We start from the raw sequence: 27,765 nt of genomic DNA on the forward strand, positions 1-27,765 counted from the left end.
AGTGTAGGAGAAATCCGGCACTTCCATCCAATAAATGTAAAATGAAAAATCTTTATTTTTAATTTAATTAGTAACAAAGGGATTTACGCTGCATATTAAAAACCTGACGCGTTTCTGGCATAAAAAACTCCCTTTGTCATAAGGCCCGGAGTGTTTTTCATAGATCAATAGCATGGGGAGTGCCTTTCTTCCCCTCTTTCTCTAAATAAGCATTAATTTCTTTTTTATATAATTGCCTTTAATTGTTTACAAGGCTGCAGCAGTTACATTGTATCTATAGCATGGGACTGCTACTTCAGTCTGGCTGCGGCAGTTGCATCCTGTATCTATAGCATGGGACTGCTACTTCAGTCTGGCTGCAGCAGTTGCATCCTGTGTCTATAGCATGGGACTGCTACTTGTGTCTGGCTGCTGCAGTTATATTGTGTCTGTAGCATGGGACTGCTACTTCAGTCTGGCTGCGGCAGTTGCATCCTGTGTCTATAGCATGGGACTGCTACTTCAGTCTGGCTGCGGCAGTTGCATCCTGTGTCTCTAGCATGGGACTGCTACTTCAGTCTGGCTGCGGCAGTTGCATCCTGTGTCTCTAGCATGGGGCTGCTACTTCAGTCTGGCTGTGGTAGTTACATTGTGTTTATAGCATGGGACTGCTACTTCAGTCTGGCTGCGGCAGTTGCATCCTGTGTCTCTAGCATGGGACTGCTACTTCAGTCTGGCTGCGGCAGTTGCATCCTGTGTCTCTAGCATGGGGCTGCTACTTCAGTCTGGCTGCGGCAGTTACATTGTGTTTATAGCATGGGACTGCTACTTCAGTCTGGCTGCGGCAGTTACATTGTGTTTATAGCATGGGACTGCTACTTCAGTCTGGCTGCAGCAGTTACATCCTGTGTCTGTAGCATAGGGCTGCTACTTCAGTCTGGCTGTGGCAGATACATCCTGTATCTATAGCATCGGACTGCTACTTCAGTCTGGCTGTGGTAGTTACATTGTGTCTCTAGCATGGGACGGCTACTTCAGTCTGGCTGCGGCAGTTACATTGTCTCTAGCATGGGACTGCTACTTCAGTCTGGCTGCGGCAGTTACACCCTGTGTCTATAGCATGGGACTGCTACTTCAGTCTGGCTGCCGCAGTTACACCCTGTGTCTATAGCATGGGACTGCTACTTCAGTCTGGCTGCAGCAGTTACACCCTGTGTCTATAGCATGGGACTGCTGTTGCAGGCCTGTAAACATGATGGGAGTGCTGCAGAAGTGGCGGCGTTGATGTGGCATGGGATGTATCTAATTCTTACATTGTTTTAAAGCAGGGGTGGGGAACCTTATTTTTTTCTGCAAGGGCCTTTTGATTATTTATACTATCCTTCGGGGGCCGTATAATTCGCCACTAACTCCGCCCACAATGTACGTTCTGACACTGGCAGTGGTATCCGTGAGTAATCCGATCATTGCACGCACCTTATTGTTCAGTAGTGAAGATGGCGTGAGCGCGCTCACGGAGCAAGAAGAAATTTAAAGGGCCAGCTGCCAACCCAAGCACTGAGGTCCCTGGGAATCTGCCCAGGGCCAGATAAAAGGTCATTGAGGTCCATAAAGGTTTAAGTATAAAGGCTTTTTTTTTCCCCCCACATAGAGAAGAAATTATTTAAAATTGAAAAACCTCAAACTTCCTTACAAATGTAGCTATCTTTGTGCAGGCATTCATCAGGAACACTTGTATATTCACACAACCTGTACAGATTGTTATCTTATAAGAGCTGATCAAAACATCATATCTACACCAAAATTTTATTGGTAAAAACTTCTGCTTCGGGAGCAAAAAATAAGACCCATAGCCCAAAAAATGAAAACTCTACAGGTCTTGGAAAATGGTGACACAAACCATACAAATGGATTGTTTTCATACAAGTTTACACATTTTTTTTTTTTTTTTCACCACCTAAAATATAAAAAAAGCTATTCATAATTTATACAGTGGGTACAGAAAGTATTCAGACCCCTTTAAATTTTTCACTCTGTTTCGTTGCAGCTGTTTGGTAAATTCAAAAAAGTTCATTTTTTCACTTTAGTGTACACTCTGCACCCAATCTTGTCTGAAAAAATACAGAAATGTAGAAATTTTTGCAAATGTAATAAAGAAAACACAGAAATGTCACATGGTCATAAGTATTCAGACCCTTTGCTCAGACACTCATATGTAAGTCACATGCTGTCCATTTCCTTGTGATCCTCCTTGAGATGGTTTTACTCCTTCATTGGAGTCCAGCTATGAACCCACTATCTGCATACTTATACTGACTTGGAGAGTCATGTTGCCAGGTCAGTTTTACCATATAGTGAAAATGATAAATAGGAAAAAACAAACAAATAATTGTGGAATTGCCCTTTTTTGGAACTTTCCAGTACGCTATATGGTAAAATCAGCGGTCTCATTCAAAAGTACAACTTATCCAGCAAAAAACAATGCCTCATTCGGCTATGGCACATATGTCAAACTCTGTCCTGCAGGCCAAATGTGACCCACAGGGTGATTATATTTGGCCCGTGACATCGGCATTGCACTTTAACCCCTTCCCGACCTGTGACACAGCGTATGTGTCATGAAAGTCGGTGCCAATCCGACCTGTGACGCATATGCTGTGTCACAGAATGATCGCGCTCCTGCAGGCCGGGTGAAAGGGTTAACTCCAATTTCACCCGACCTACAGGGACAGGGGGAGTGGTACTTCAGCCCAGGGGGGGGGTGGCTTCGCCCCCCCCGTAGCTACGATCGCTCTGATTGGCTGTTGAAAGTGAAACAGCCAATCAGAGCAATCTGTAATATTTCACCTATGAAAATTGGTGAAATATTACAATCCAGCCATGGCCGATGCTGCAATATCATCGGCCTTGGCTGGAAACACTGGTCTGCACCCCCCCACCGCCACCGATCTCCTCCTCTCCGTCCTGTCATGTCCCATGCTCCCCCCCCGTCCTCCTGTCCGCTCCCCCGTCCTGTCCGCTCCCTCGTCCTCCTGTCTGCTCCCCCCGTGCTCCGATCGCACCCCCCCGTACTTACCGAGCTCCGATGTCCCTCCTGGTGTCCTCGGTCTTCTCCATGGGCGCCGCCATCTTCCAAAATGGCGGGCGCATGCGCAGTGCGCCCGCCGAATCGGCCGGCAGATTCTTTCCAGGTACATTCTGATCGCTGTGATAGGTTCTATCACAGCGATCAAAATAAAAAAAATAGTAAATAAACCCCCCCTTTATCACCCCCATAGGTAGGGACAATAATAAAATACAGAAATTTATATTTATTTTTGTTTTTCCATTAGGGTTAGGGTTGCACTTAGGGTTAGGGTTGCACTTAGGGTTAGGGTTGCACTTAGGGTTAGGGTTGCACTTAGGGTTAGGGTTGCACTTAGGGTTAGGGTTGCACTTAGGGTTAGGGTTGCGGTTAGGGTTGCACTTAGGGTTAGGGTTGCACTTAGGGATAGGGTTAGGGTTGCACTTAGGGATAGGGTTAGGGTTGCACTTAGGGATAGGGTTGCACTTAAGGTTGCATTTAGGATTAGGGTTGCACTTAGGGCTAGGGTTGCACTTAGGGCTAGGGTTGCACTTAGGGCTAGGGTTGCACTTAGGGCTAGGGTTGCACTTAGGGCTAGGGTTGCACTTAGGGCTAGGGTTGCACTTAGGGCTAGGGTTGCACTTAGGGCTAGGGTTAGGGTTGCAATTAGGGTTAGAATTAGGCTATGTGCACACAGTGCGGATTTGGCTGCGGATCCACAGCGAATTGGTCGCTGCGGATTCGTAGCAGTTTTCCATCACGTTTACAGTACCACGTAAACCTATGGAAAACCAAATCCGCTGTGCCCATGGTGCAGAAAATACAGCCCAGAAACGCTGCGTGTATTTTCCGCAGCATGTCAATTCTTTGTGCGGATTCCGCAGCGTTTTATACCTGCTCCATAATAGGAATCCGCAGGTGAAATCCACGGTAAATCCGCAGGTAAAGCGCAGTGTGTTTTACCTGCAGATTTTTCAAAAACGGTGCGAAAAACCCACACACAAATTCGCAACGTGGCCACATAGCCTTAGGGTTAGGGTTGGAATTAGGGTTAAGACTAGGGTTAGGGGTGTGTTGGGGTTAGGGTTGTGGTTAGGGTTGGGATTAGGGTTAGGGGTGTGTTGAGGTTAGTGTTGGAGTTAGAATTGAGGGGTTTCCACTGTTTAGGCACATCAGGGGGTTTCCAAATGCGACATGGCGCCACCATTAATTCCAGCCAATATTGCGTTGAAAAAGTCAAATGGTGCTCTCTCCCTTCCGAGTCCCGACGTGTGCCCAAACAGTGGTTTACCCCCCACATATGGGGTACCAGCGTACTCAGGAGAAACTGGACAACAACTTTTGGGGTCCAATTTCTCCTGTAACCCTTGGGAAAATAAAAAATTGCGGGCTAAAAAATTATTTTTGAGGAAAGAAAAATTATTTTTTATTTTCACGGCTCTGCGTTATAAACTTCTGTGAAGCACTTGGGGGTTCAAAGTGCTCACCACACATCTAGATAAGTTCCTTTGGGGATCTAGTTTCCAAAATGGGGTCACTTGTGGGGGGTTTCTACTGTTTAGGCACATCAGGGGCTCTGCAAACGCAACGTGACGCCCGCAGAGCATTCCATTAAAGTCTGCATTTCAAAACGTCACTACTTCACTTCCGAGCCCCGGCATGTGCCCAAACAGTGGTTTACCCCCACATATGGGGTATCTGTGTACTCAGGAGAAACTGGACAACAACATTTGGGGTCCAATTTCTCCTGTTACCCTTGGGAAAATAAAAAATTCCGGGCTAAAAAATCATTTTTGAGAAAAGAAAAATTATTTTTTATTTTCATGTCTCTGCATTATAAACTTCTGTGAAGCACCTGGGGGTTTAAAGTGCTCATCACACATCTAGATACGTTCCTTGGGGGGTCTAGTTTCCAAAATGGGGTCACTTGTGGGGGAGCTCCAATGTTTAGGCACACAGGGGCTCTCAAAACGCGACATGGTGTCCGCTAACGATGGAGATAATTTTTCATTCAAAAAGTCAAATGGTGCTCCTTCCCTTCCGAGCCTTACCATGTGCCCAAACAGTGGTTTACCCCCACATGTGAGGTATCGGTGTACTCAGGAGAAATTGCCCAACAAATTTTAGGATCCATTTTATCCTGTTGCCCATGTGAAAATGAAAAAATTTAGGCTAAAAGAAATTTTTTGTGAAAAAAAAGTACTTTTTCATTTTTATGGATCAATTTGTGAAGCACCTGATGGTTTAAAGTGCTCACTATGCATCTAGATAAGTTCCTTGGGGCGTCTAGTTTCCAAAATGAGGTCACTTGTGGGGGAGCTCCAATGTTTAGGCACACGGGGGCTCTCCAAACGCGACATGGTGTCCGCTTAAGATTGGAGCCAATTTTTCATTCAAAAAGTCAAATGGCGCTCCTTCCCTTCCGAGCCTTGCCGTGCACCCAAACAGTGGTTTACCCCCACATATGAGGTATCAGCGTACTCAGGACAAATTGGACAACAACGTTCGTGGTCCAGTATCTCCTTTTACCCTTGGGAAAATAAAAAACTGTTGCTAAAAGATCATTTTTGTGACTAAAAAGTTAAATGTTCACTTTTTCCTTCCATGTTGCTTCTGCTGCTGTGAAACACCTGAAGGGTTAATAAACTTCTTGAATGTGGTTTTGAGAACCTTGAGGGGTGCAGTTTTTAGAATGGTGTCACTTTTGGGTATTTTCAGCCATATAGACCCCTCAAACTGACTTCAAATGTGAGGTGGTCCTTTAAAAAAATGGTTTTGTAAATTTTGTTGTAAAAATGAGTAATCACTGGTCAAATTTTAACCCTTATAACTTCCTAGCAAAAAAAAAAATTTTGTTTCCAAAATTGTGCTGATGTAAAGTAGACATGTGGGAAATGTTATTTATTAACTATTTTGTGTCACATAACTTTCTGGTTTAACAGAATAAAAATTCAAAATGTGAAAATTGCGAAATTTTCAAAATTTTCGCCAAATTTCCGTTTTTTTCACAAACGCAGAAATTATCGACCTAAATTTACCACTAACATGAAGCCCAATATGTCACAAAAAAACAATCTCAGAACCGCTAGGATCCGTTGAAGCATTCGTGAGTTATTACCTCATAAAGGGACACTGGTCAGAATTGCAAAAAATGGCCAGGTCATTAAGGTCAAAATAGGCTGGGTCATGAAGGGGTTAAACTGTATTGGCATCCTGGATTCTTATACAGTTGAGAGCAATGATTGAGGAGGGAGCGTCCTTCTGCCATCAATCTCCTTCTGCATCTGATAGCTCAGCGGACGCAATAATATTACAACACTCCCGTTGTGCCAAGAGTGGAGGATTTTTTTTTTTTTGTTTAATGTGGGGCCCTTTTTATGCTGTATGGAGCACTGTGTGTGAGTGGTGGTCACTAGTGATGCGCAATCGTGCTCGGATAACGTATTATCAGAGCATGCTCGGGTGTTATCTGAGTATCTTGGGCTTGCTCTAATAATTTGAAGAGTCCTGTGGCTTTATGTTTTGCAGCTGATAGACAGCCACAACACATGCGAGGGATTGCCTGTTTGTTATGTGAGCACGTTCGCTCATCACTAGTGGTCACTGGACATGATAAAATGATGCCTGAAATGACATCACAGTGGGAAAAACTTCCTATGTTTCCATGCATTAGCAGTTAACTCAGTTATTCTGTAGAATGTTTTTTTTTTTGTTTGTTTTTTTTCACAGTTTTTGTAAAACATTTCTGACATGCAAATATTCTATATCATTTACAGCACTAGTCAAACAGACACTTTATCTTGTTCTACCTCGGGATGTCAGACATGTTCTCCCAAACGTGGACGAAGGAAGGACAGCAATCGGGCAGAGCGGGAATTTTTGCAGGGAGCTGTGATGGATGCGATGGATGGTCCAGATGATATCCTTAGTAGGAGTACAGACAGCCTGTACCGTTTACGGAGCCCATCTGTACTCGAAGTCAGAGAAAAAGGAAATGAGCGACTAAAAGAGGAACTTGCTAAAGCGCAAAGAGTAATCTTAATGTGTACATGTAATATTAGTAATGCTTATTTTAGTTACTGCATTAAATATCATATTTTTATTGTACATAAGTTTATGGCACTTGGTCTTGATCCTTATACCAATGCCATTGTAATTGTACGCAGTGCAATTCAGGCTCTTGCGATCTATCAGCAGCAGGTCTAGTGCCTGGTTGTCATACATAGCTGTGGACACTGGGGATAAGACAGAAGCTGTTTAATACCACTTCTGTCTTCTCCTTTTGGTGGATACATTGCTAGTGCTGATGATTCTGTAGGACCTTGGCGATTACTAGGTTTCTGCTGGTATTGCAAAGCTGCTGGGTCATTCCGACATCAACTCTGCAAGTTACACATTTGTTGAACAGCTAAGCTGATTTATTACGTACTGTTAACCTTTGTTTTCTGCAGACAAAATAATCCCTCTTGTATGTATACAAACAGAGCAATCATTATGACTTTGTAAGCACTGTGATCCAAAACAACAAAAAAAAAATATCCCTGGGTAGCAAGACCAAAATTTTATGCATCCTAAGAAGTTAAAAATATGTATTCTCAAAGAACTATTGATGTGTTGCTTCAAAAAAAAAATCTATGAAATTCAACAGGCTCACCACCAAATATTTTTCTTCCCAGGAGCTTAAACTAAAAGATGAAGAATGTGAAAGACTTTCCAAAGTGCGGGACCAACTTGGGCTTGAACTGGAAGAACTGACAGCCAGTCTTTTTGAGGTGGGTAGCTGAAAGTAGCGTTTGGACAAAATTTTATTAAAACCTCATCCGTATCCTCCATAACGCCACACAAGGAGGATGACCCTTGAAATTTGTAAGCGCAGGAACAGAAGTTCAAAAGGGTCCCACTTCAACCTCCCACCAGGGTTTCCTGTTACTACAATGGGTCAGGAATAAGACAGTCCTCATGGACTGTACGGGGAACGACTTGATGAGCAGCCCCAGGTCAGGAGTTTCTTGTTTTCTTTTCTGTTTCCACTGCCTCTCTTGATCCACGTTTCTTCTAGCCGCCCTATGGCTAAAGCAACATGGGGCAGTGGGATAGTGGGCACACATAAGTGACATATCTCCTGCTCCTGCCTGGATGGGTGTCATTCAAGTGGTGGCTACTTGTTTCCAGTTTCCGTTTAGCTAACTATGAGAAACAACGTACATTCCGGCATTTGGTGTGCCACAGTGTGGTGTTGCAGTCTCTTTATGTTACTTCCTGTGCATCATTTATCTCCACCTCCCACTGATGACGTTCAGCTGCATCATCTGTTACAAAGATAAAGATTTTGGCAATCCCTCCATTCTTGCTTCCCATCCTCCTGAAAAATGTAATCTCTCCCATCCATCAAAAGCCCTGAACATACTAGTGTCAGAAAAAGTAAAATTTCTATCTGGTGCTGTTATTTCAGTCCAAATTCAGAAAGGTCAGCTATACTCCATTGAAAGTATTCGGGAAAACTTATCCAGGATAAGAGTTCCCCTCCTTTCTTTAGTCTAGGCTGACTCTTAAACCTTAAAAAATCAGTTCTTGTTCCCTCTTTCAAGAAACAATTAGTAGGAGTTATTCTAGATTCAAAAACTGAGTCCTCCCTTCTAAAAACAAAATAATTCATAGAAAAAAGTAAAACCTTTTCAATAAAATGTCTCCACAGTATGCTGGGCTATGAAACTTCTAAGGATTTATAGTTTGTATCTTATTGGTGGCTCGAGGAATCTTGCAAAAATGGCACTTTCAAAATTGGAACAAAAAACAGAAGTGTTCCAAAGCTCTTTGAAAAAAGAATATTGTCTAAAATGGTCGACTTAATTGAAAAAAATAAAAAATAAATGGTCGTTATGGTCCTTCCAGAACCAGTCATAAAATTTTCATATGTCAATTGTTGAGGATGGCAAAAAAAAAAGAGCCAAGTGTGGTTTATCCATGCCAGCAGCAGATAGAACCCCCTGCGGAAGATTCCCTATAATGAGGCAGATGAAGACACTGTGGATGCCGTTTGATCTGTGATCCGGCGGTGTTCATCTTTTTATTAGGCGTGCATAAAAGTGCCGTCAGCCACAGTTTTCTTCACCTATGGGGGAAAAAAAAAGGCCACCACTGAACAAAGGCCAGACTGAGTCCAGAGAAACTCTTCTGCCTCCATAGTGAGTGCCTCCCTCGGGGGTTTCATCTGAATTGCGTCACTCGAAGAATTAAAGGGAAACTCCAATGTGCGTGCTCAGCGTAGAGCGCCAGATAAATGTCCAAATTATGTTCCTAATAAAAGCTTCAATGTGATCCACAAAAAAAAGCAAGTCCCCACTCGCATTCTGTCATCTGTTAGGCTATGTGCACACGTTCAGGATTTCTTGCAGAAAATTCCTGAGAAAAACCTGAAATTTTCTGCAAGAAATCTGCATGCGTTTTTGCCGCGTTTTTTTCCGGACATTTCCCAATGCATTTTATAGTGGGAAATCCTCAAAAAAAACCCGCAAAATTAATGAACATGCTGCGTTTTTTTACCGCAATGCGGATTTTTCGTTTTTTTTTTTTTCACGGACAAAAACGCATCATGTGCTCAAAAATTGCAGAATTAATTCTAAATGATGGGATGCATATTGTATACTTTTTTTTTTTTTTTGCAGTTTTATAGCGTTTTTATTGCAAAAAAACCGCAAATAATCAGCAACGTGTGCACACAGCCGTAATAGAAATGCAGGGTGTATCTATGTTCATGGAAGCACAAAGACTCTGGAAACTCGAAATGGCCCTCGCCCTCCACCCAAAAGAAATTTAGCAAATTTTGTGCTCCCAAATCCCCTCCCTTCTGAACCCCAGCGTCCGCATGATTGGCATTTCTGTATCGATGGGAGCCCTCATTATTTACAGGTGCATGAGCTGGGCACAATGTACGGGCACTACAACATTCTGGTCACTACAATGGCAGTTTGCAATTTTCACTGAGCAACATCCACTGTTGCTTGTTTCTGGAAAATTTCCATGGAGTCAAAAATCATTACTACACCTGTAGATAAATTCCTAATGGGGAATAATTTCCAAAATGGGATCACTTGAGGGGGATTCTGCTCTTCTAGCTCTTAGTGGTTCATTATATGCGTAGTGCGTGATCAGCCAGTTTGAGTGTCAGTGCAGAGCTGACAGTTTCTACAGCATGGTGATGCTGCTGCATCCCCATGTTGTACAAGTGATCAGCCTGCAAAGTAAAAAGAAAATGTTTGAATAATTGTAAAAATAGTTTAAAATATATCACACATAATAAAAAAAAAAAAATCAAGATATTGTATCTATATAACTAAATATTTGTATGGGAAAAAAAACAATAAAAGTACACATTTGGCATTGCCACGTCCATCTGCAACGACCAACCTATAAAACTGAACCACTAGTTAACCCCTTTAATGAAAACCATAAAAGTAAAAAAAAAAAAAAAAAAAGGCAAAAAACAATGCTTTATCATCATGCTGCCGAAAAAAAAGTGGAATAAAGCGCGATTAAAAACGAACGGATATAAATATACATGGTACGACTGAAAACATAATCTTGTCCCACACAAAACAAGCTGCCATACAGCTCCATCAGCGGAAAATTAAAAAGGGTATAGCTTTCAGAATAACACAATGCAAAAATATTTTTTTTTTCTATAAAATAGCTTTTATTGTGTAAAAGCGCCAAAAACACAAACTATAAATGAGATATCGCTGTATTCGTACTGACCCGAAGAATAAAACTGCCTTATCAATTTTACCACACACGAAATGGCATAAATCCTCCCCCTCACCCCCCAAAACATAAATCCTGACTTGCTGGTTTTTGTTAATTTTGCCTTCTGACTCCCAAAAATTGGAATAGAAAGCGATAAAAAAAAATAAGTCATGTGCCCGAAAACAGGATTTTAGTCCTTCGATTCTCCACCAGTTTCTCTGGGGTCTCCCACCTGGACTTAGGGGGACTTAGCCCATATCCTGTGCAGATGTTCCTGTATACAATTCCTGCTACTTGGTTGTGACTTTCGGTATACGCTGTTCCTGTTTGCATTTTGCATCCTGCCACTATGTCTTGGACTTTTTCTAAGGTTTCTTTGCATAGTCTACACCCTTGGGTCTTGTCTTGTGTGGTATATTCTTGCTCCTATGGATCTGGTACTTGGTGCTTGCTCTTGTGCCGCTATGATTTGTGCCTCTGTGCTGTCTCGGAGTCCAGCTTTCTCCAGCCATTGGTAGGATTTCTCCATGTCTGCCACTTCCATTATCTGTTGAAGGTACATCCCATGCAGCGGCTTGTCTTGACATGGCACTTCATGTTCCTGTTCTTCCTTTCAGATCTGTTGTTGTTGCTGCCTTTAGGCTTTCTCTCAGCATCTAATCTTTTGATTCAATTTTTCTAATGTATTCCTGGATACTCCTCCTTTCATCCGTGATGGTGGCTTGGATGCTTATCAAGTCTCGACCGCCCTCCTTTCTGTTGGTATACAATCTTTGGGTGCTAGACTTAGGATGGAGACCTCCATGCATTGTGAGGAGCTATTGCGTCTTCACATCTGCATCCAGGCCAGCACACTATGCCAGCAGGGTATCTGATAACTGGCTCTTCAGGACCTGTCTTAACCTTTGATGGTATTTGGCTGTGGCTGCTTTCCTTGCCTCCTCATCACGGTTACTGTATCTCTGTGGGATGGCGAGGTACTTGTAGCATATCTGTACATCTATGTGCCCTTCTGGTAATTCCACTCCATCAGTCTTGAATACTTTGCCTCTCTTTATTACCAACCGGCCGCACTTCTTCAGTCCGACCGACATCCCGATGTCTTTGCTGTAGATCCTTGTCAGGTGGATCAGTGAATTGATGTCTCGTTCATTTTTCGCATACAGCTTGATGTCATCCATGTAGAGGAGGTGCTGATTCTGCTTCCACTCTTGAACTTGTATGCATAGCCAGACTCTGTAATTATCTGACTGAGGGGGTTCAAGCCTATGCAGAACAGCAATGGGGACAGTGCATCACCTTGGTATATGCCGCATTTGATGGTTACTTGTTCGAGTTGTCTTGAGTTGTCTTCCAATATAAGTTATCCATAGCCCCATTGAGTTTCTGAGGAAGGTTCTTAATTTCCTGTTGACTTTGTAGAGAGCCAAGTATTCACAGATCCATGTGTGTGGCATTGAGTCATAGGCTTTCCTGTAGTCAATCCAGGCTGTGCTGAGATTGGTCTGTCTGGATGTTGAGTCTTGAGCGACTGCTCTATCTACTAGGGGCTGGTGCTTAGAGCCTCTGGTGCCGGTCCCAGTGCCTTTCTCAGCTGGATTCAGGTACTGGTTTATATGGTTCTGTAGCTTGGTGGCTATGATGCCTGACAGGAGTTTCCATGTTGTTGTAAGGTAGGATATTGGGCGATAGTTGGATGGAACTGATCCTTCATGATCAGTGCTCTTCTTCCTTGTGTTAGCCAAGCTGGTTCCTCTGCTTTGCCACACTTTCATGTACTGCTGGTAATTTCTTTCTTTGCTCTAGTTGGTTGTTGAGTTTTATTGTCAGATGTTGCAGCCACATTGCACTGGTGTTTTTTCCTTCTCCCATGTTACTCCATTATTGTTCAGTCTCTGCTGTTGGTGGAGTTGCTGCCTTTGTGCTGTTATTGTGTGGTTGGGACTGGGAGTACACCTTGGATGGTTCTTTGGAGAACAGGGCATTTATCTTCTTGTCCTCAGCTTCTCTAATGAACATCCCTAGTCTTGCCGCAAATGCTGTGAGCCTTTGTTTAGTAGTCTCTAGGGCTTCAGTTGGGGTCAGACCTTTGCACTTGTCCAGCTTGGTCTTATTTTTTTATCTTTCCACCCTTCTGTGTTTGTTAGTTGGCTGACTTCCCTTCCTGTCGCCTTGATCTTTGTCGCCAATCTTCTTTTCCAAGGGACATGGACAAGGCAAGAGAACCTGGATCTGATGAAATACTACTATAACAGCAGACCAAATGAGAGGGGATATATGAAGCGTATTATGAGGAAACTCTTGATGGATACAAGACCTGCAAGTCCACTCACTGAGAAATAGCTAGTCACCCAACGTTTCAATGTCATAAAGAGAAAGCTATTGTCACAACTTGAGATGGATCAGCTGCTCTGCAGATCCATTTAGATAAATAGCAAAAAAAGGGGACCTAAAACATAGCATTTAATATATTTTTTTTTAATTGACAAGATACAACATATATTGCCAAACGTGCATTACCAACAGTTAATCAAATAATAAACTGATTATTAATAGAGATCAAAATGATAGTGCTTCAGACAGATTGATTCTCTTTGATTCAAAGACACTTATTCAACTAATGGGCCTTATTCAAGCTCAACAGAGAAACTGAGTGTTCAAATCTGAACAGATATTGATGCTACTGTCAGTGCCAGTATACTTTTGCTCAAATATGTGAAATAGATCAGTACCACTGATGATCACTCATAATATGCTTGCAAAAGTAGAAGGGGGTGCATAATATAATATGTAACAATCTCACCAGATAATGAAGATGCCACATAAAGGATGCACCCTGCTATTCAGTTAGTCAGAGATCCAACGAATCGATACATGACTCCATAGACCATTCCTGTTCAGGACCACCTCCCTACGCGTTTCATCCCAAAAAGGGAATCATCAGGGGATAGGACAGTCAAGTAGTGGTCTTGATGATGAAATGCTCTGCCGTCATTAATATTCACATAGAGCCTCTTGCTCTGCAGATCCACCCCACATGAAGACCTAGAAGAAAAACATGTGCAACCCCCTGAAAATCCTGATCCAATCCTGCAGCTAGAGAGCACTGCAGCTGATCTGAAACAGAAGATCATAGATAAACAAACTAAATACCATCAGTAAAGGTACCTTCACACTAAGCGACGCTGCAGCGATATCGACAACGATGCCGATCGTTGCAGCGTCGCTGTGTGGTCGCTGGAGAGCTGTCACACAGACAGCTCTCCAGCGACCAACGATGCCGAAGTCCCCGGGTAACCAGGGTAAACATCGGGTTGGTAAGCGCAGGGCCGCGCTTAGTAACCCGATGTTTACCCTGGTTACCATTGTAAATGTAAAAAAACAAACACTACATACTTACATTCGCGTCCCCCGGCGTCCGCTTCCCTGCACTGTGTAAGCGCCGGCAATAGCAGGGCACAGCGGTGACGTCACCGCTGTGCTTTGCTTTCCGGCCGACACTGACACATTCAGTGCAGGAAGCTCTGAGCAGCAGCGCGGACGCCGGGGGACGTGACAGACATCAGAAGGTGAGTATGTACTGTTTTTTTTTTTTTTTGGTTTTTTTTTACTTTTACAATGGTAACCAGGGTAAATATCGGGTTACTAAGCACGGCCCTGTGCTTAGTAACCCGATATTTACCCTGGTTACCATTGTAAAACATTGCTGGCATCGTTGCTTTTGCTGTCAAACACGACGATACACGCCGATCTGACGACCAAATAAAGTTCTGAACTTTCAGCAACGACCAGCGACCTTCGCTGGGCCCTCTGGTTTAAACTGTAAGGTGCTATTTTACTATTAATGTCATCTAATGGCTGGCAAAAAATGTAAGGCGTCATGTCTGTAAAATTTATATCTGTTCCAGGAGGCACACAAAATGGTTCATGAAGCAAATGTAAAACAGGCCACGGCTGAGAAGCAGCTCAAGGAAGCACAGGGAAAGGTATGTGATTAAAAGCGTAACATATTTTTTTTCATTTGATATTTTAGTCTTCATTAAAAATCAAAATTGTTCAGCTACCTTTTGCAAACTTTCTGCTGTTTGCAATAAGCAATGTAAAGAGAACAATTGCTCAATGCAACTCGTATAACAAATAGTTTCTTTAGTTTAGTATCTTTAATTCTTATTAGAACCCTCTGTGCTTCATCTTCCATCTCTCAGAAAGCCAGAGTTGCAATACAGCAGAGCTATGAGAGTTGCTGCAATGTGCTTGTTACGAGACAAAGTTCAGTTCTACTGTACTAGCCCATAGTATTTAACAGCTTCTCTACATATAAGAAAAATGTAGATTTCTCTGGAATAAGACATTGGATTACAGACAAGGCATCCTTTTATTTAGCCTCCTATAATCTACATTGGAACACTGGTTACTCTACCTGGACATGGAAGAAAGAGGAATCTTTCCTCAACTGCGGCCAGGTTTCTGAGGAGGCAGGTAATCAAAAGCCCTTAAATGACTACAAAAGACCTGCTCCAAGATTTGGTGGCAGCAGGCACTGATGTTGAAATTCTACCTGCTCTATCTCTATCTTGACTGAGCAACAAGCACAAGAAAAGTTGGCTTTAAATAAGGTCAAAAACATATAAATAAGCCACAGAAGTTTTTGGATTCTGTTCTATGAACCAATCTAGGTTTTCTAGCCAATAAATCAGAGATATGTTTAAAGGTAGAAGAATGAAACCTACGCTTAAACACACTGCCTACATTGACATATGACAGTTGCTCGATGATGCTCTGTTGCTACTTTTCTTTTTCCGGCACTGGAAACTGCAGCATGTGGAGGGCAAGATGTATTTAAAAAAATTCTCGGAGAAAACATGCACTTGGGGGTCATTGTCCTGTTGGAATTTCCAATTATGCCCAAGTATACATCAAATTCTACCAATGCTTGGTATCAGAGGTAGTGCTGGAAAATTCTGGAGTGGCCAATACAGTAGCCTGACTTGAAACTCAAAAATCCTTTTGGCTTTGTAGAAAGCTGCTGCAGCACGCAGACCCCAAAATATTAGTGAACTGGAATTCAGGAACTGTCCCAGAATCTGGTGTCTGACTATGCATCAAGTTTGCAGCAGGTCATAACAGTGAAAAGTAATTTTTAATTACTGAAGTTATTTAAATTTTTCTTGTTACTTTGTTTATTGCAAACAACAGAATTTCAAAATTGTTATGATAAACTTAATTTTCCGTAGGGATATAATTTTGATTGTAACTCTGCTTTCTTTCAAAATAGTTTGGCTTTATTCTAGAAGTGAACATCTTGAGTATTGCTTCTAGAGTCAGATTCACAGGAGTTTTGTACATATTGAAGTGTATATTGTATATAACAGATTCTTATGGGGGGGGGGGTTTACTGGGTTTGGTTATCCTAAGTTCATATGCTGTTTATCTGCAATGCAAATTCCAAACACTGCTAAAATGCTCTGTAAAATGTAAAGAAAACAAGAATGCAGTGATTTGGAAGTCTAATAGCCATGTTTTATTAACAAAAGAAGATAAAAAAACAGATCAAAAGCTAAGGCCACATGCACATGTTGAGTATTTGGTAAATATTTTGCATCGGTATTTATAAGCCAAAACCAGGAGTGGGTGATAAATGCAGAAGTGGTGATGTGTTTCTATTATACTTTTTCCTTTTGATTGTTCCCCTCCTGGTTTTGACTTTCAATATTTTACATCAGTATTTGTATATGTGACTGTGGCTTTAAAAGTCAAAAAATGTTCTATTTCATTTGAAAAAAAACAAACAAACTAATTTTAGAAATTGGCAGCATTACATCTTAAAAGTTGGGACAGGGTTAACAAAAGACTGAAGAAGTGGTTCTAATAAACAGCTAGTGTCAATAACCAAGTCACAAGACATCTATAATATAACGCTGGGAGCGTCACTCTGTCCGAAGCCTTTATAGACTGCGCAAGCGCCGGCGCAGTCTGGACCCCACAGAGCGACGCTCCCAGGAGATCGCGGTGTGCGTAAGCACTGAACGCACACCGCGATCTCCAACGGAGAAGCAGGGACGAGCCAGGAGGGTGAGTATGCAATATTTACCTGTCCTCCGTTCCACTGATGCGTGCTACTCCGTCCTCCACCTCCTCCTCTGCCTGCGACGTTCAGTTCAGAGGGCGCGATGACGCGCTTAATGCGCGCCGCCCTCTGACTGAACAGTCACAGGCAGAGGACCCCGGAAGACAGAGAGGCGCGCAGCAGTGGAATGGAACGGGGGACAGGTAAATGTAGCAAGTGCCGGGGGCCTGAGCTAGCGGCGACTCCGGCACCTGACCCCCCACAGTGCGCCGGTGTCCCCGCTTGCTCAGGCCCCCAGCACTCGGCGCCCAGCACAGCCACGCACAGCCGCCGGCACTCGCCACAGCCGCCGGCACTCGCCACAGCCGCCGGCACTCGGCACAGCCACGCACAGCTGCCCGCACTCGGCACAGCCGCACTCGGGCAGTAGAGCCGGAGAGAGAAAGGTGAGAGCAACATATGGCAGAATGGAAACAGGAACAGGCAAAATGGGTGCAGCACATTACAACAGAATGGGGGCGCAGGATGGGAGCAGCACATGACAGAATGGGGGCGCAGGATGGGAGCAGCACATGACAGAATGGGGGCGCAGGATGAGAGCAGCACATGACAGAATGGGGGCGCAGGATGGGAGCAGCACATGACAGAATGGGGGCGCAGGATGGGAGCACCACATGACAGAATGGGGGCGCAGGATGGGAGCAGCAAATTACAGAATGGGGGCGCAGGATGGGAGCAGCACATTACAGAATGATTGCGCAGGATGGGAGCAGCACATTACAGAATGGGGGCACAGGATGGGAGCAGCACACAACAGAATGGGGGCACAGGATGGGAGCAGCACATGACAGAATGGGGGCGCACACACATGACAGGGTGGGGGTGTAGGATGGAGTAGCAGATCACAGGATGGGGGCGCAGGATGGGAGCACATGACAGGATGGAGGCGCAGGATGGAGCAGCACATGATAGCATGGGGGCGCAGGATGGAACAGCACATGACAGGATGGGGGCGCAGGATGGAACAGCACATGACAGGATGGGGGCGCAGGATGGGAGCACCACATGACAGGATGGGGGCGCAGGATGGAGAAGCACATGACAGGATGGGAGAGCAAGATGGGAGCAGCACATACCAGGATGGAGACCATATACCAATATAAATGCTCGCCACCCGGGCATAGAACGGGTTCAATAGCTAGTTGTTTATAAGGAGCAGTGATGGATGCAGAGTACCACTATCTACAGTAGATATCATAAGATCCAGAGATTCTAATGAAATCCATGTGCACAAAGGACAACGGCGATAGTCATTATTGGATACTCATTAGCTACAGGCCTTAATGACCACTGATACGCATTTTAACGGTGGTAGTTAAGGGTACTTAATCCACAGCGCCGTTAATTAACAGCACTGTGGAAAAAGTGTATAGCGCCTCCCAGAGTCGGATTTTCTCTGGGGTCTCGGCTACCAGGGGTACCTAAGACCCCAGAGAACATGATTCGGATTATTTTCTCCTACGCCTCATTGGGGGACACAGGACCATGGGTGTTATGCTGCTTGCCACTAGGAGGACACTTAGTAAACACAAAGAGTTAACTCCTCCTCTGCAGTATACACCCCTTGACTGGCCAGTAACGACTCAGTTCTTGCTTAGTGTCTGCAGGAGGCACTTGGGTCTGTTCAGACCCCACCATTTATTATTTTATTTTTATTTTCTGTCAATTTTTATTTTTTATCTAACGGAGTGAAGGGGGCGACGGACTCTTTTTCCAGGGTCCGCTCTCCCCCGAACCATCAACAGGCGTGCACGGCGAGTATACCTCCCCGTTCCTCTCCTGCGACGTATGGGGCACGCCTAACGTAACCCGGGGCGACAGTTCCTACTCTGTCCCGATCTCCCCCATTATAGGAGGGCGAGCACATAGAGTATACCTCTCATGTGCATCTCCCGGGCTCCACCGCACTCAAGCCCTCACCTCGGCGTCTTGTAGTCCCCACGGTAGCCGTAAAGTCCCCTGCGGCAGGCACATCTGCATGGTGGCACAGCCATAAGTCCTCCGAGGCAGGTACATACGATGCTCTCATCCCCCGGCGCAGGGAGGACAGATTGAGCTGGAAGCCGCACTGAGGCTCTGTGAGTATTCCCCTCCTCACGCTGCAGCGTTGGAGGATGCGGTCCGGGTCCCTGGGGAGAGGCGCCGCTGTTGCCGCAGCGGCGATCGTTCGGCGCTACACTGCGCCCGCAGGCGCATGCCGCCGGCAGCCTGTGTAAATTTAGTTCCCGGCTTTTCAGCCGGCCTAGGCCGCGTTTTGTAATTCCCGCCCACCGCTGGAGCTCCGCCCACCGCTCAGGCGCTTCTCGTTCTGAACGAGAACAGCCCTGCAGATCTCGGCCGCCATATTGGGTCTCCCTCTCCTGTGTGGAACGCTGCAGAAAACGCTTCTCTTCCTCCCTGGGGACACCGACGCAGGACCGTGGGTAAGCTGCCCCTTCCTATAGGGAAACGCTTAACCCCTTCTCTGCAAAATCCCAGGCTAGTGCAGTATTTTGGAGGCAGACATACAGCTATGTCTCAGTGTGCTTTTTGTTGCCCCTTTTTGCCTCCGTAGACTGTCTTTTTTACCGTATGTGCCACTTGGCAATTCTTCTTTGCCGCGGGCCCACAGTACTCCCTTGTGCCAGAACTGTGACCCGGCCTGTGCGCAGCCACCTTCTGCCGCTACCTCCGATGTCGCCACCGACCCCGCCGAGCCTAACCCTCCTGTGTGGGCCGCGTCCCTGTCACGTTCAATGGAATCTTTAGTCAAGGCATTGGACTCTTTCCGAGGGTCCTCCCTGAGCCACAACTCACCTCCGTCGGCTGCGACGGAATCTGGTGACGGTGCGGGGCCGTCCGACCACAGGGGGTGTACCGTTCTACGGGACTCCCGGGGTTCCAGAAAAAGGACCCTTCCCTCATCTCCCGTACACGCCCGAGCTTCAGCTTCTGCGAGCTCATCTTCTCGCTCTCCCTCCCCTGAGGGTCGCAGCGTACGGGACTCAGTATATGAGTCGGAGGAATCTTTAACCCAAGACTCCTCTATTGGTCAGGAGACACTTGACTCCCTTATTGAGGCAGTCAACAAAACGTTAATGGTGGACGACGAATCTGCTTCCTCTCAGGAACACGTTGTATCTTTTAAAAAGACTAAACGCGTCCAAAAGATATTTGCTAATCACCCTGAGTTTCAGGACATTATCCAAAAACACAGGGAGCACCCTGAGAAGCGCTTCATGGCTCAGAAAGCCACGGAAGCTAAATATCCTTTCTCTAAGGATCTGGTCAAGGAGTTGCTTTTCTCTCCTTCTGTGGATCCGGCCGTATCGCGACTCGCATCCAAAACGGTCTTATCCCTGTCAGACGGTTCATCAGTCAAAAATCCCTCTGACCGTCAAATTGATTATTTGGCTCGCTCAGTCTTTGAAGTCTCAGGAGCAGCTCTTCTTCCATCCTTTGCAGCTACCTGGGTAGCTAAGGCTATGGTGGCCTGGGCAGAGGTGTTAACCTCTTCCGTCCACGGCAGTACTCTTCCCCCAGAGGCGGCCAGACTAGCTAGCCAGATAGCTCAGGCCGGAGATTTCGTGGTTAACGCTTCCATAGATGCGGCGAATTGCGCAGCGCAAGCAGCGGCAAACGCAATTTCCATCAGGAGGGCCTTATGGCTCCGCGATTGGCGAGCAGATTCTGCTTCTAAGAAGTCGCTGACTTCTCTACCTTACCAAGCGGGTCGTTTATTCGGGGAGAAATTAGACCAAATCATTTCTGACGCTACCGGAGGGAAGAGTAAATTTCTTCCCCAGCAAAAACCGGCCCGGCCTTTTCGGAATCAACAGCAGTTTTGACTCCGGTCCTTTCGTAACAACTCCGGTTGGTCCTCCTCTTCCCCTGGTTCGGGCCGACTGGACAACAGAACTTCCCAGGTCTCATACAGACCAAACCGCTCCTGGAAACCCAGACCGAGACCGTCTGCCCCTAAGCTATCCGCATCCCTTAAACCTTCCACACAATGACTCGTTGGCGTGTCCGACGGACACCGACAGAGTAGGCGGACGCCTTCTTTCGTTCCGTCAAAATTGGCTCTCGGTCGTTCACGACCAGTGGGTCAGAGAGATCGTGTCCGACGGATACAAAATCGAGTTTTCTTCCATCCCCCCCTCCGCGTTTCTTCCAGTCTTCTCCCCCCAAATCAAAGGCATCACATCTTTCAGGCCATACAGGCGCTTCAAAGGGACGGGTCATCGCTCCGGTCCCTCGAGACCAAAGGTTCAAGGGGTTTTACTCCAACCTTTTCGTGGTCCCAAAGAAGGACAGGACTCTACGGCCCATACTGGACCTCAAACTGCTGAACAAGTTCGTACGGGTCCGACACTTCAGGATGGACTAAAAAAAGGAGAGTTCCTTGCATCCATAGACATCAAGGATGCTTATCTACACATTCCAATTTTTCCTCCTCATCAGCAGTTCCTGCGCTTCGCAGTCCAAGAAGAACACTTCCAGTTTGTGGCCTTGCCCTTCGGACTTGCCACCGCCCCCAGAGTCTTCACAAAGGTCATGGCGGCTGTCATGGCCATTCTTCACGCTCGGGTAGTGGTAGTCCTACCCTATCTAGACGACCTATTAATCAAAGGTCCGTCCCAGTCCGCCTGCGAGGAGTCTGTCAGCATCACCGTGGATTCTCTTTCTCACCTAGGTTGGAAGATCAACTTCGAGAAATCATCTCCAGTGCCGGTTCAGCAAATCTGCTTCCTCAGCATGATTCTGGACTCTTCCCGCGGGTTGGTCATTCTCCCTCCAGAGAAGGTTTTATCTTTACAACAGGGAGCGTGCAAGGTCTCCCGCCCAGTCCCTCACTCCATTCGCTTCACGATGCGCATCCTGGGAAAAATGGTTGCGGCAATGGAAGCTGTTCCATTTGTACAGTTCCATCTCCGCCCTTTGCAACAGGCGCTCCTGTTAGCCTGGGACAGGAGCCCGAATTCCCTCGACCGTCGTTTTCGCCTGCCCCCGCCAGTCAGGCAGACCCTCAGGTGGTGGATGCTACAGTCCTCCCTGAACCAAGGGAAGTCCTTTCTTCCTGTGCGTTGGTTAGTGGTAACCACCGATGCCAGCCTCTTGGGCTGGGGCGCAGTTTTCAATCACCACAGGGCACAGGGCCGTTGGTCCACAAGGGAGTCGTGCCTCCCAATCAATATCTTGGAAATTCGAGCGATCATTCTTGCCTTACGCAACTTTCACCACCTTCTCGCAGGCCATCCCATCAGAATACAATCCGACAACGCCACGGCCGTGGCGTACATCAACCGACAAGGGGGAACCCGCAGCAGAGCAGCCATGCTCGAAGTCTCCCAGATCCTGCGCTGGGTCGAGACCAATCACTCGCTCATCTCGGCAATCCACATACCGGGCGTGGAGAATTGGGAAGCGGACTTCCTCAGTCGCCAAGGTCTTGCCTCGGGCGAGTGGTCCCTCCATCCGGAAGTCTTCCAGCAGATTTGCCTTCGCTGGGGGATGCCGGATGTGGATCTCATGGCCTCGAAGTTCAACAACCAGGTTCCCCAGTTCATTGCTCGTTCCCGCGATCCTTGCGCCGTCGGGGCAGGTGCCCTGGTCCTGTCGTGGCATCGGTTCCAGCTGCCATACATATTTCCGCCTCTTCCTCTGCTTCCGAGAGTCATCAAGAAGATCAGAGCAGAAGGGAGACCGGTGATTCTCGTTGCGCCCGACTGGCCACGCCGAGCATGGTATGCGGAACTCGTCCAAATGGTCACCGACACCCCCTGGCGCCTTCCAGATCGCACGGACCTTCTCTCACAGGGCCCGTTTTACCACCAGAACTCCGGGGCCCTGTCTTTGACGGCGTGGCCGTTGAATCCTGGATTTTAGCCCAAGACGGATTCTCTCCAGGGGTTTCTTCTACCATGATTTGCGCTAGGAAACCCGTATCCATGCGCATTTATCATCGCACCTGGCGCATCTTCTTTTCATGGTGCCATACCCATGGACGTTCTCCCTTGGTCTTTTCCATTCCGTCCATTCTGGAGTTTCTCCAATCCGGTCTAGACTCAGGCCTTGCCCTAAGCTCGCTCAAGGGGCAGGTGTCCGCGTTGTCCGTCCTTTTCCAACGGAAGATTTCTTCCAAACTGTCCGTTAAGACGTTCATCCAAGGAGTCTCCCGAGTGGTTCCTCCCTATAGAATGCCTTTTGGCGTCATGGGATCTTAACTTGGTTCTCGGAGTTCTTCAGGAGACCCCTTTCGAACCATTGCAGGACATTTCTCTCACCCTCCTTTCATGGAAGGTGGTCTTTCTCGTGGCGACTACGTCAATCAGGAGGGTTTCTGAGTTGGCGGCTCTCTTGCCGACCCCCCCCCCCCTTCTTGATTTTTCACTCAGACAAGGTAGTTCTGAGAACCTCTCCTTCCTTCCTACCGAAGGTAGTCTCCTCCTTTCATCTAAATGAGGACATTGTCTTGCCGTCATTCTGTCCGGCACCAACCCATCGTATTGAGAAGGCTCTCCATACTCTGGACGTGGTTAGAGCCCTTCGGTGGTACATCTCTCGCACGGCTCCCTTCCGTAGGTCGGATGTCCTGTTCGTGCTTCCGGAAGGACACAGGAAAGGTCTACCTGCCTCGAAGGCCACTCTAGCCAAATGGATTCGTTCCACCATTCAGGAATCTTATCGCGTCAGGAACACTCCTGTCCCCAGCAGGGATTACGGCGCATTCGACTCGGTCGGTCGGCGCTTCTTGGGCCATTCGGCACCAGGCGTCTGCACAACAGCTTTGTAAAGCTGCGACTTGGTCCTGTCTGCATACCTTCACGAAGCACTATCATATCCATACCCAGACTTCGGCAGACGCTGCCCTCGGCAGGCGTATTCTGCAGACAGCGGTACCTCAGTAAGCCAGTGGTACATGGGGTTTTTAGCAGTGCAATTGCTCCCCACCCAGGGACTGCTTTAGGACGTCCCATGGTCCTGTGTCCCCCAATGAGGCGTAGGAGAAAAGGAGATTTTTGTGTACTTCTCCGTAAAATCTTTTTCTCCGAGCCAATCATTGGGGGACACAGCACCCGCCCTGTTAGACTTTTGGCTGGTTGTTGTTGGTATTTTGTTCCTTAGTTTTGGACATAGTTTACATGTCTTGGTTTTACTCCTCCTGCTTTACTACCGAACTGAGTCGTTACTGGCCAGTCAAGGGGTGTATACTGCAGAGGAGGAGTTAACTCTTTGTGTTTACTAAGTGTCCTCCTAGTGGCAAGCAGCATAACACCCATGGTCCTGTGTCCCCCAATGATTGGCTCGGAGAAAAAGATTTTACGGTGAGTACACAAAAATCTCCTTTTTTACCGACCTCAGTGTTGCGATCGCCGTTATTTAACCGTATAACGGTGACTGCAAAAAAAAAGTCCGATTTGCCATTTCGTTTCGCTCTTCTCTGATGTGATCGAACATCAGAGGAGAGAGAAATGGGGTCCCCTGATTTCCCTTCCCCCACAGTACCTCCCAGTGTCCCTGGACCCTCCTGCATCCCATAGGAGATTTCTTCTATTGATTCATTTTGATCACTGTGATAGACCCGATCACAGTGATCAAAATAAAAAAATAGTAAATAAAGCCCCCCTTGATCACCCCCTTAGTTAGAGAAAAATAATGAAATAAATATATCGGTGACAGATTACCTTTAAAGCGTTCCAGAGTTATAACCACATAAAGTGACTGGTCAGAATTGTAAAAATTGGCTTGGTCATTAGGTACCAAATTGGCTCTGTCACTAAGGGGTTAAAGAACAACTACAAGACGAATTTCATCAACCAAGGTATCATTTTAATCAGTATAATGGCACCGACCTGACAGTGTCTGTAGGTTACTGTGCACAATCCTGCTGGCAGGTTCCCTTTAAGCTGCACTGCATTAAAAACAGACATGATTTTGTTATTAAAATCACTGCATAGGCTAAGAAATACTCCCAGAATTCATTGTCTGTGAACAGTTTGCTGTGTAATCCACAAAAAAGCTCTATCATGCAAAGAAGTCTGATATCACTACAATCCAGAAATGCTGTCATCCTTTGAGGGCCAAAGCTTGGTTAAAATGGATTTGGGCAAAAAGGAAACCTACTGTATATACTCAAGTATAAGCTGACCCGAGTATAAGCCGACCCCCCCTAATTTTGCCACAAAAAACTGGGAAAACTTAATGACTCGAGTATAAGCCTAGGGTAGAAAATGAAGCAGCTACTGTTAAATGTCAAAAATAAAAATAGATACCAATAAAAGTAAAATTAATTGAGACATCAGTAGGTTAAGTGTTTTTGAATATCCATATTGAATCAGGAGCCCCATATAGTGCTCCATACAGTTCATGATGGCCCCATAAGATGCTCCATACAAAATACGCCCCATATAATGCTCCATACAGTTTATTATGGGCCCCATAAGATGCTCCATATTAAAATATGCCCCATATAATGCTGCACAAATGTTGATTATGGCCCCATAAGATGCTCCATACAGACATTTGCCCCATATGCTGTTACTGCGATAACAAAAAAAAAAAGACCTACTCGCCTCTCAGGCCCCTGACACTTGCTATACTCGCCTTTCCTGTTCCACCGCTGGGCGCCGCTGTGTCTTCCACGTCCTCTGCACTGACTGTTCAGGCAGAGGGCGGCGCGCACACTAATCGCATCATCGTGCACTCTGACCTGAGCGTCAGTGCAGAGGACGGGGAAGACGCGACGACTCGAGTTTATACGGTATTCTGCAGTCATATGAATCAAAATTCTTTATGGAAACCATGTGCCTGTGAGTCTGCAGGATCTCCGGGACATACAGACTCTAAGGACCATCCAGCTTATCGGGACACAGTTCTTTAGCCGGTATCTGTGGGTATGAGGCTGCATTAGTGACTATGGCATTGGGCAGCTGGCATATCTTGAATGATATGATCAATGCAGGGTATTATACAGAGGTTTTAGAACCAGATATGCTGTGGTGCAGACAATGTCTATTGCAGGGAAAACTTTTCCTAATTCAGCAAGATGATGCTAAACCACGTACTGCATCACAACAGCACGCATGACTTTGCAGAGGAAATGTTCGGGTGGTGAACTGACTTCCTGCAGTACACGCTTTTCACCTATAGAAAACATTTGATGTGTGATGAAACAAAGAATTACCAAATTATCAAAGAAGAACCAAGTTTGTGACGCAGCGAGAAACCTACATCGGACCAGAATGGGACAACATTCCTCTCCCAAAATTTTAGCAGTTGGTTTCCTCACATCCTAGACAGACGTCTACCCACTGTTGTGAAAAGGGATGCTACACAATAGTAGACATGGCCGTGTCTCAATGTTTTTGAGATGTGTTGCTGCCGTCAATTTCTAATTGAGTTAATTTTCCTAATGAAATAGATCATAGAGTTATACATTTTACCATGTTCTGTTGTGAATACAACATGGCTATAAGCGATTTTCAGAATCATTGCATTGTTTTCTTTACATTTTACAAAGCGCCCCAGCATTTTTTGGAATAAGGATTATAAACATAATTTCCACAATTGGATGTGTTTAAAAAAAAATAAAAAAAAATTTGTCCCTGTGCTGAGATAATCTTATAAATGTCCCCTGCTATGTCTGACCATGCAGGAATATGGTCTGCTCATACCACAGCTCCTGGGCAGGGGAGGGGGAAGGAAAAGAGTATACAGACAGGACAGCAGGGGATCACAACTGATTCTTTTGTAGATTGTGAGCCCTCGCGGGCAGGGTCCTCTCTCCTACTGTACCAGTCAGTGACTTGTATTTTTTAAGATTATTGTACTTGTTTTTACTATGTATACCCCTCCTCACATGTAAAGTGCCATGGAATAAATGGCACCATAATAATAAATAATAATAATAATTCTTTCTGTGAGATAAAACCTTTTCCTGCTGGTCTTTAAAAAATTTTTTACCTCAAAGAATTAATATTTTACCTCAACAATTTGTGATCCCCTCCTGTGATGTCTGTATGCTCTTTTGCATCCCCCTGCCCAGGAGCTGTGATATGATCATACCATGTTCCTGCACGGTCACACGGCCATTACACAGTACACAGCAGGGGACATGTATAACATTCTCAGCACAGGAACATTTTATTTAACTACATCCAATTGTCTAAAGTATTACTATTCCAAGATCTATTTATTAAAATGAACTTTTGGTCGTGTGAATACCCCTTTAAGTTCAAGTGCAGATGTGCAGGGTGATTTCTTTATATTTCAGGGTATCTTGCATATTTTTGGGTTGACAATGTTGTGTTTTTTTTTTTTTTTTATAGATTGATATATTGCAAGCAGAAGTTAAAGCCCTAAAGGGTTTTCTCTCCACATCCCCATCCTCCCCTACAAAAGAGCTACAGCCAGGTGGGAAGACTCCGTTTAAGAAAGGCCATGCAAGGAACAAAAGCACGAGCAGTGCTATGGGAGCTGGCACTCAGGACCTTACTGTAATGCAGCCAATTGTGAAAAAATGTAGAGAGGTAATAAAAAAAATTTTCTTTTCTTTTTTTTCTGAATACTTTTGTTATGGTTTCCTTTCCTTTTACTATCAGAAGGGACTGTTAGTATTTTTTTATAATGCCCTGACATTGCAAAATGGCAACTGAATCAATTATTATAGGTAACTAATCTTACATTTGCAGGATTACGCATTCATGTGTAATTTGTAGTCTACATGAGTCATGAGAGAACTTCTCTTTTTTTTTTTTTAAGAACAAAAAAAATTTTGAAGTGAACCTGACAGCTGATGCATGCTGGCTGATCCACAAGCAGCATTTATCAGACACTGGTTGTGTAATTTCACCCAGGTCTGTTTGACTTT

At 45.4% G+C, this 27,765-nt stretch overlaps 1 protein-coding gene across 2 annotated transcripts in view; it reads left to right on the forward strand.

The window, feature by feature from the left end:
• RAB3IP (RAB3A interacting protein) overlaps positions 1–27,765 on the forward strand; it is a 92,101-nt gene that overhangs the window by 33,284 nt on the left and 31,052 nt on the right. For both annotated transcript variants that reach the window (XM_077265269.1, XM_077265270.1), the window contains exons 3-6: positions 6,820–7,075; positions 7,720–7,815; positions 14,695–14,772; positions 27,224–27,424. In XM_077265269.1, the coding sequence (XP_077121384.1) occupies positions 6,820–7,075; positions 7,720–7,815; positions 14,695–14,772; positions 27,224–27,424 (631 nt within the window). The remainder of the gene's footprint in view (positions 1–6,819; positions 7,076–7,719; positions 7,816–14,694; positions 14,773–27,223; positions 27,425–27,765) is intronic.

This window comes from Ranitomeya variabilis, chromosome 5 (genome assembly GCF_051348905.1).
Source record: "Ranitomeya variabilis isolate aRanVar5 chromosome 5, aRanVar5.hap1, whole genome shotgun sequence".
Lineage (NCBI taxonomy): Eukaryota > Metazoa > Chordata > Amphibia > Anura > Dendrobatidae > Ranitomeya > Ranitomeya variabilis.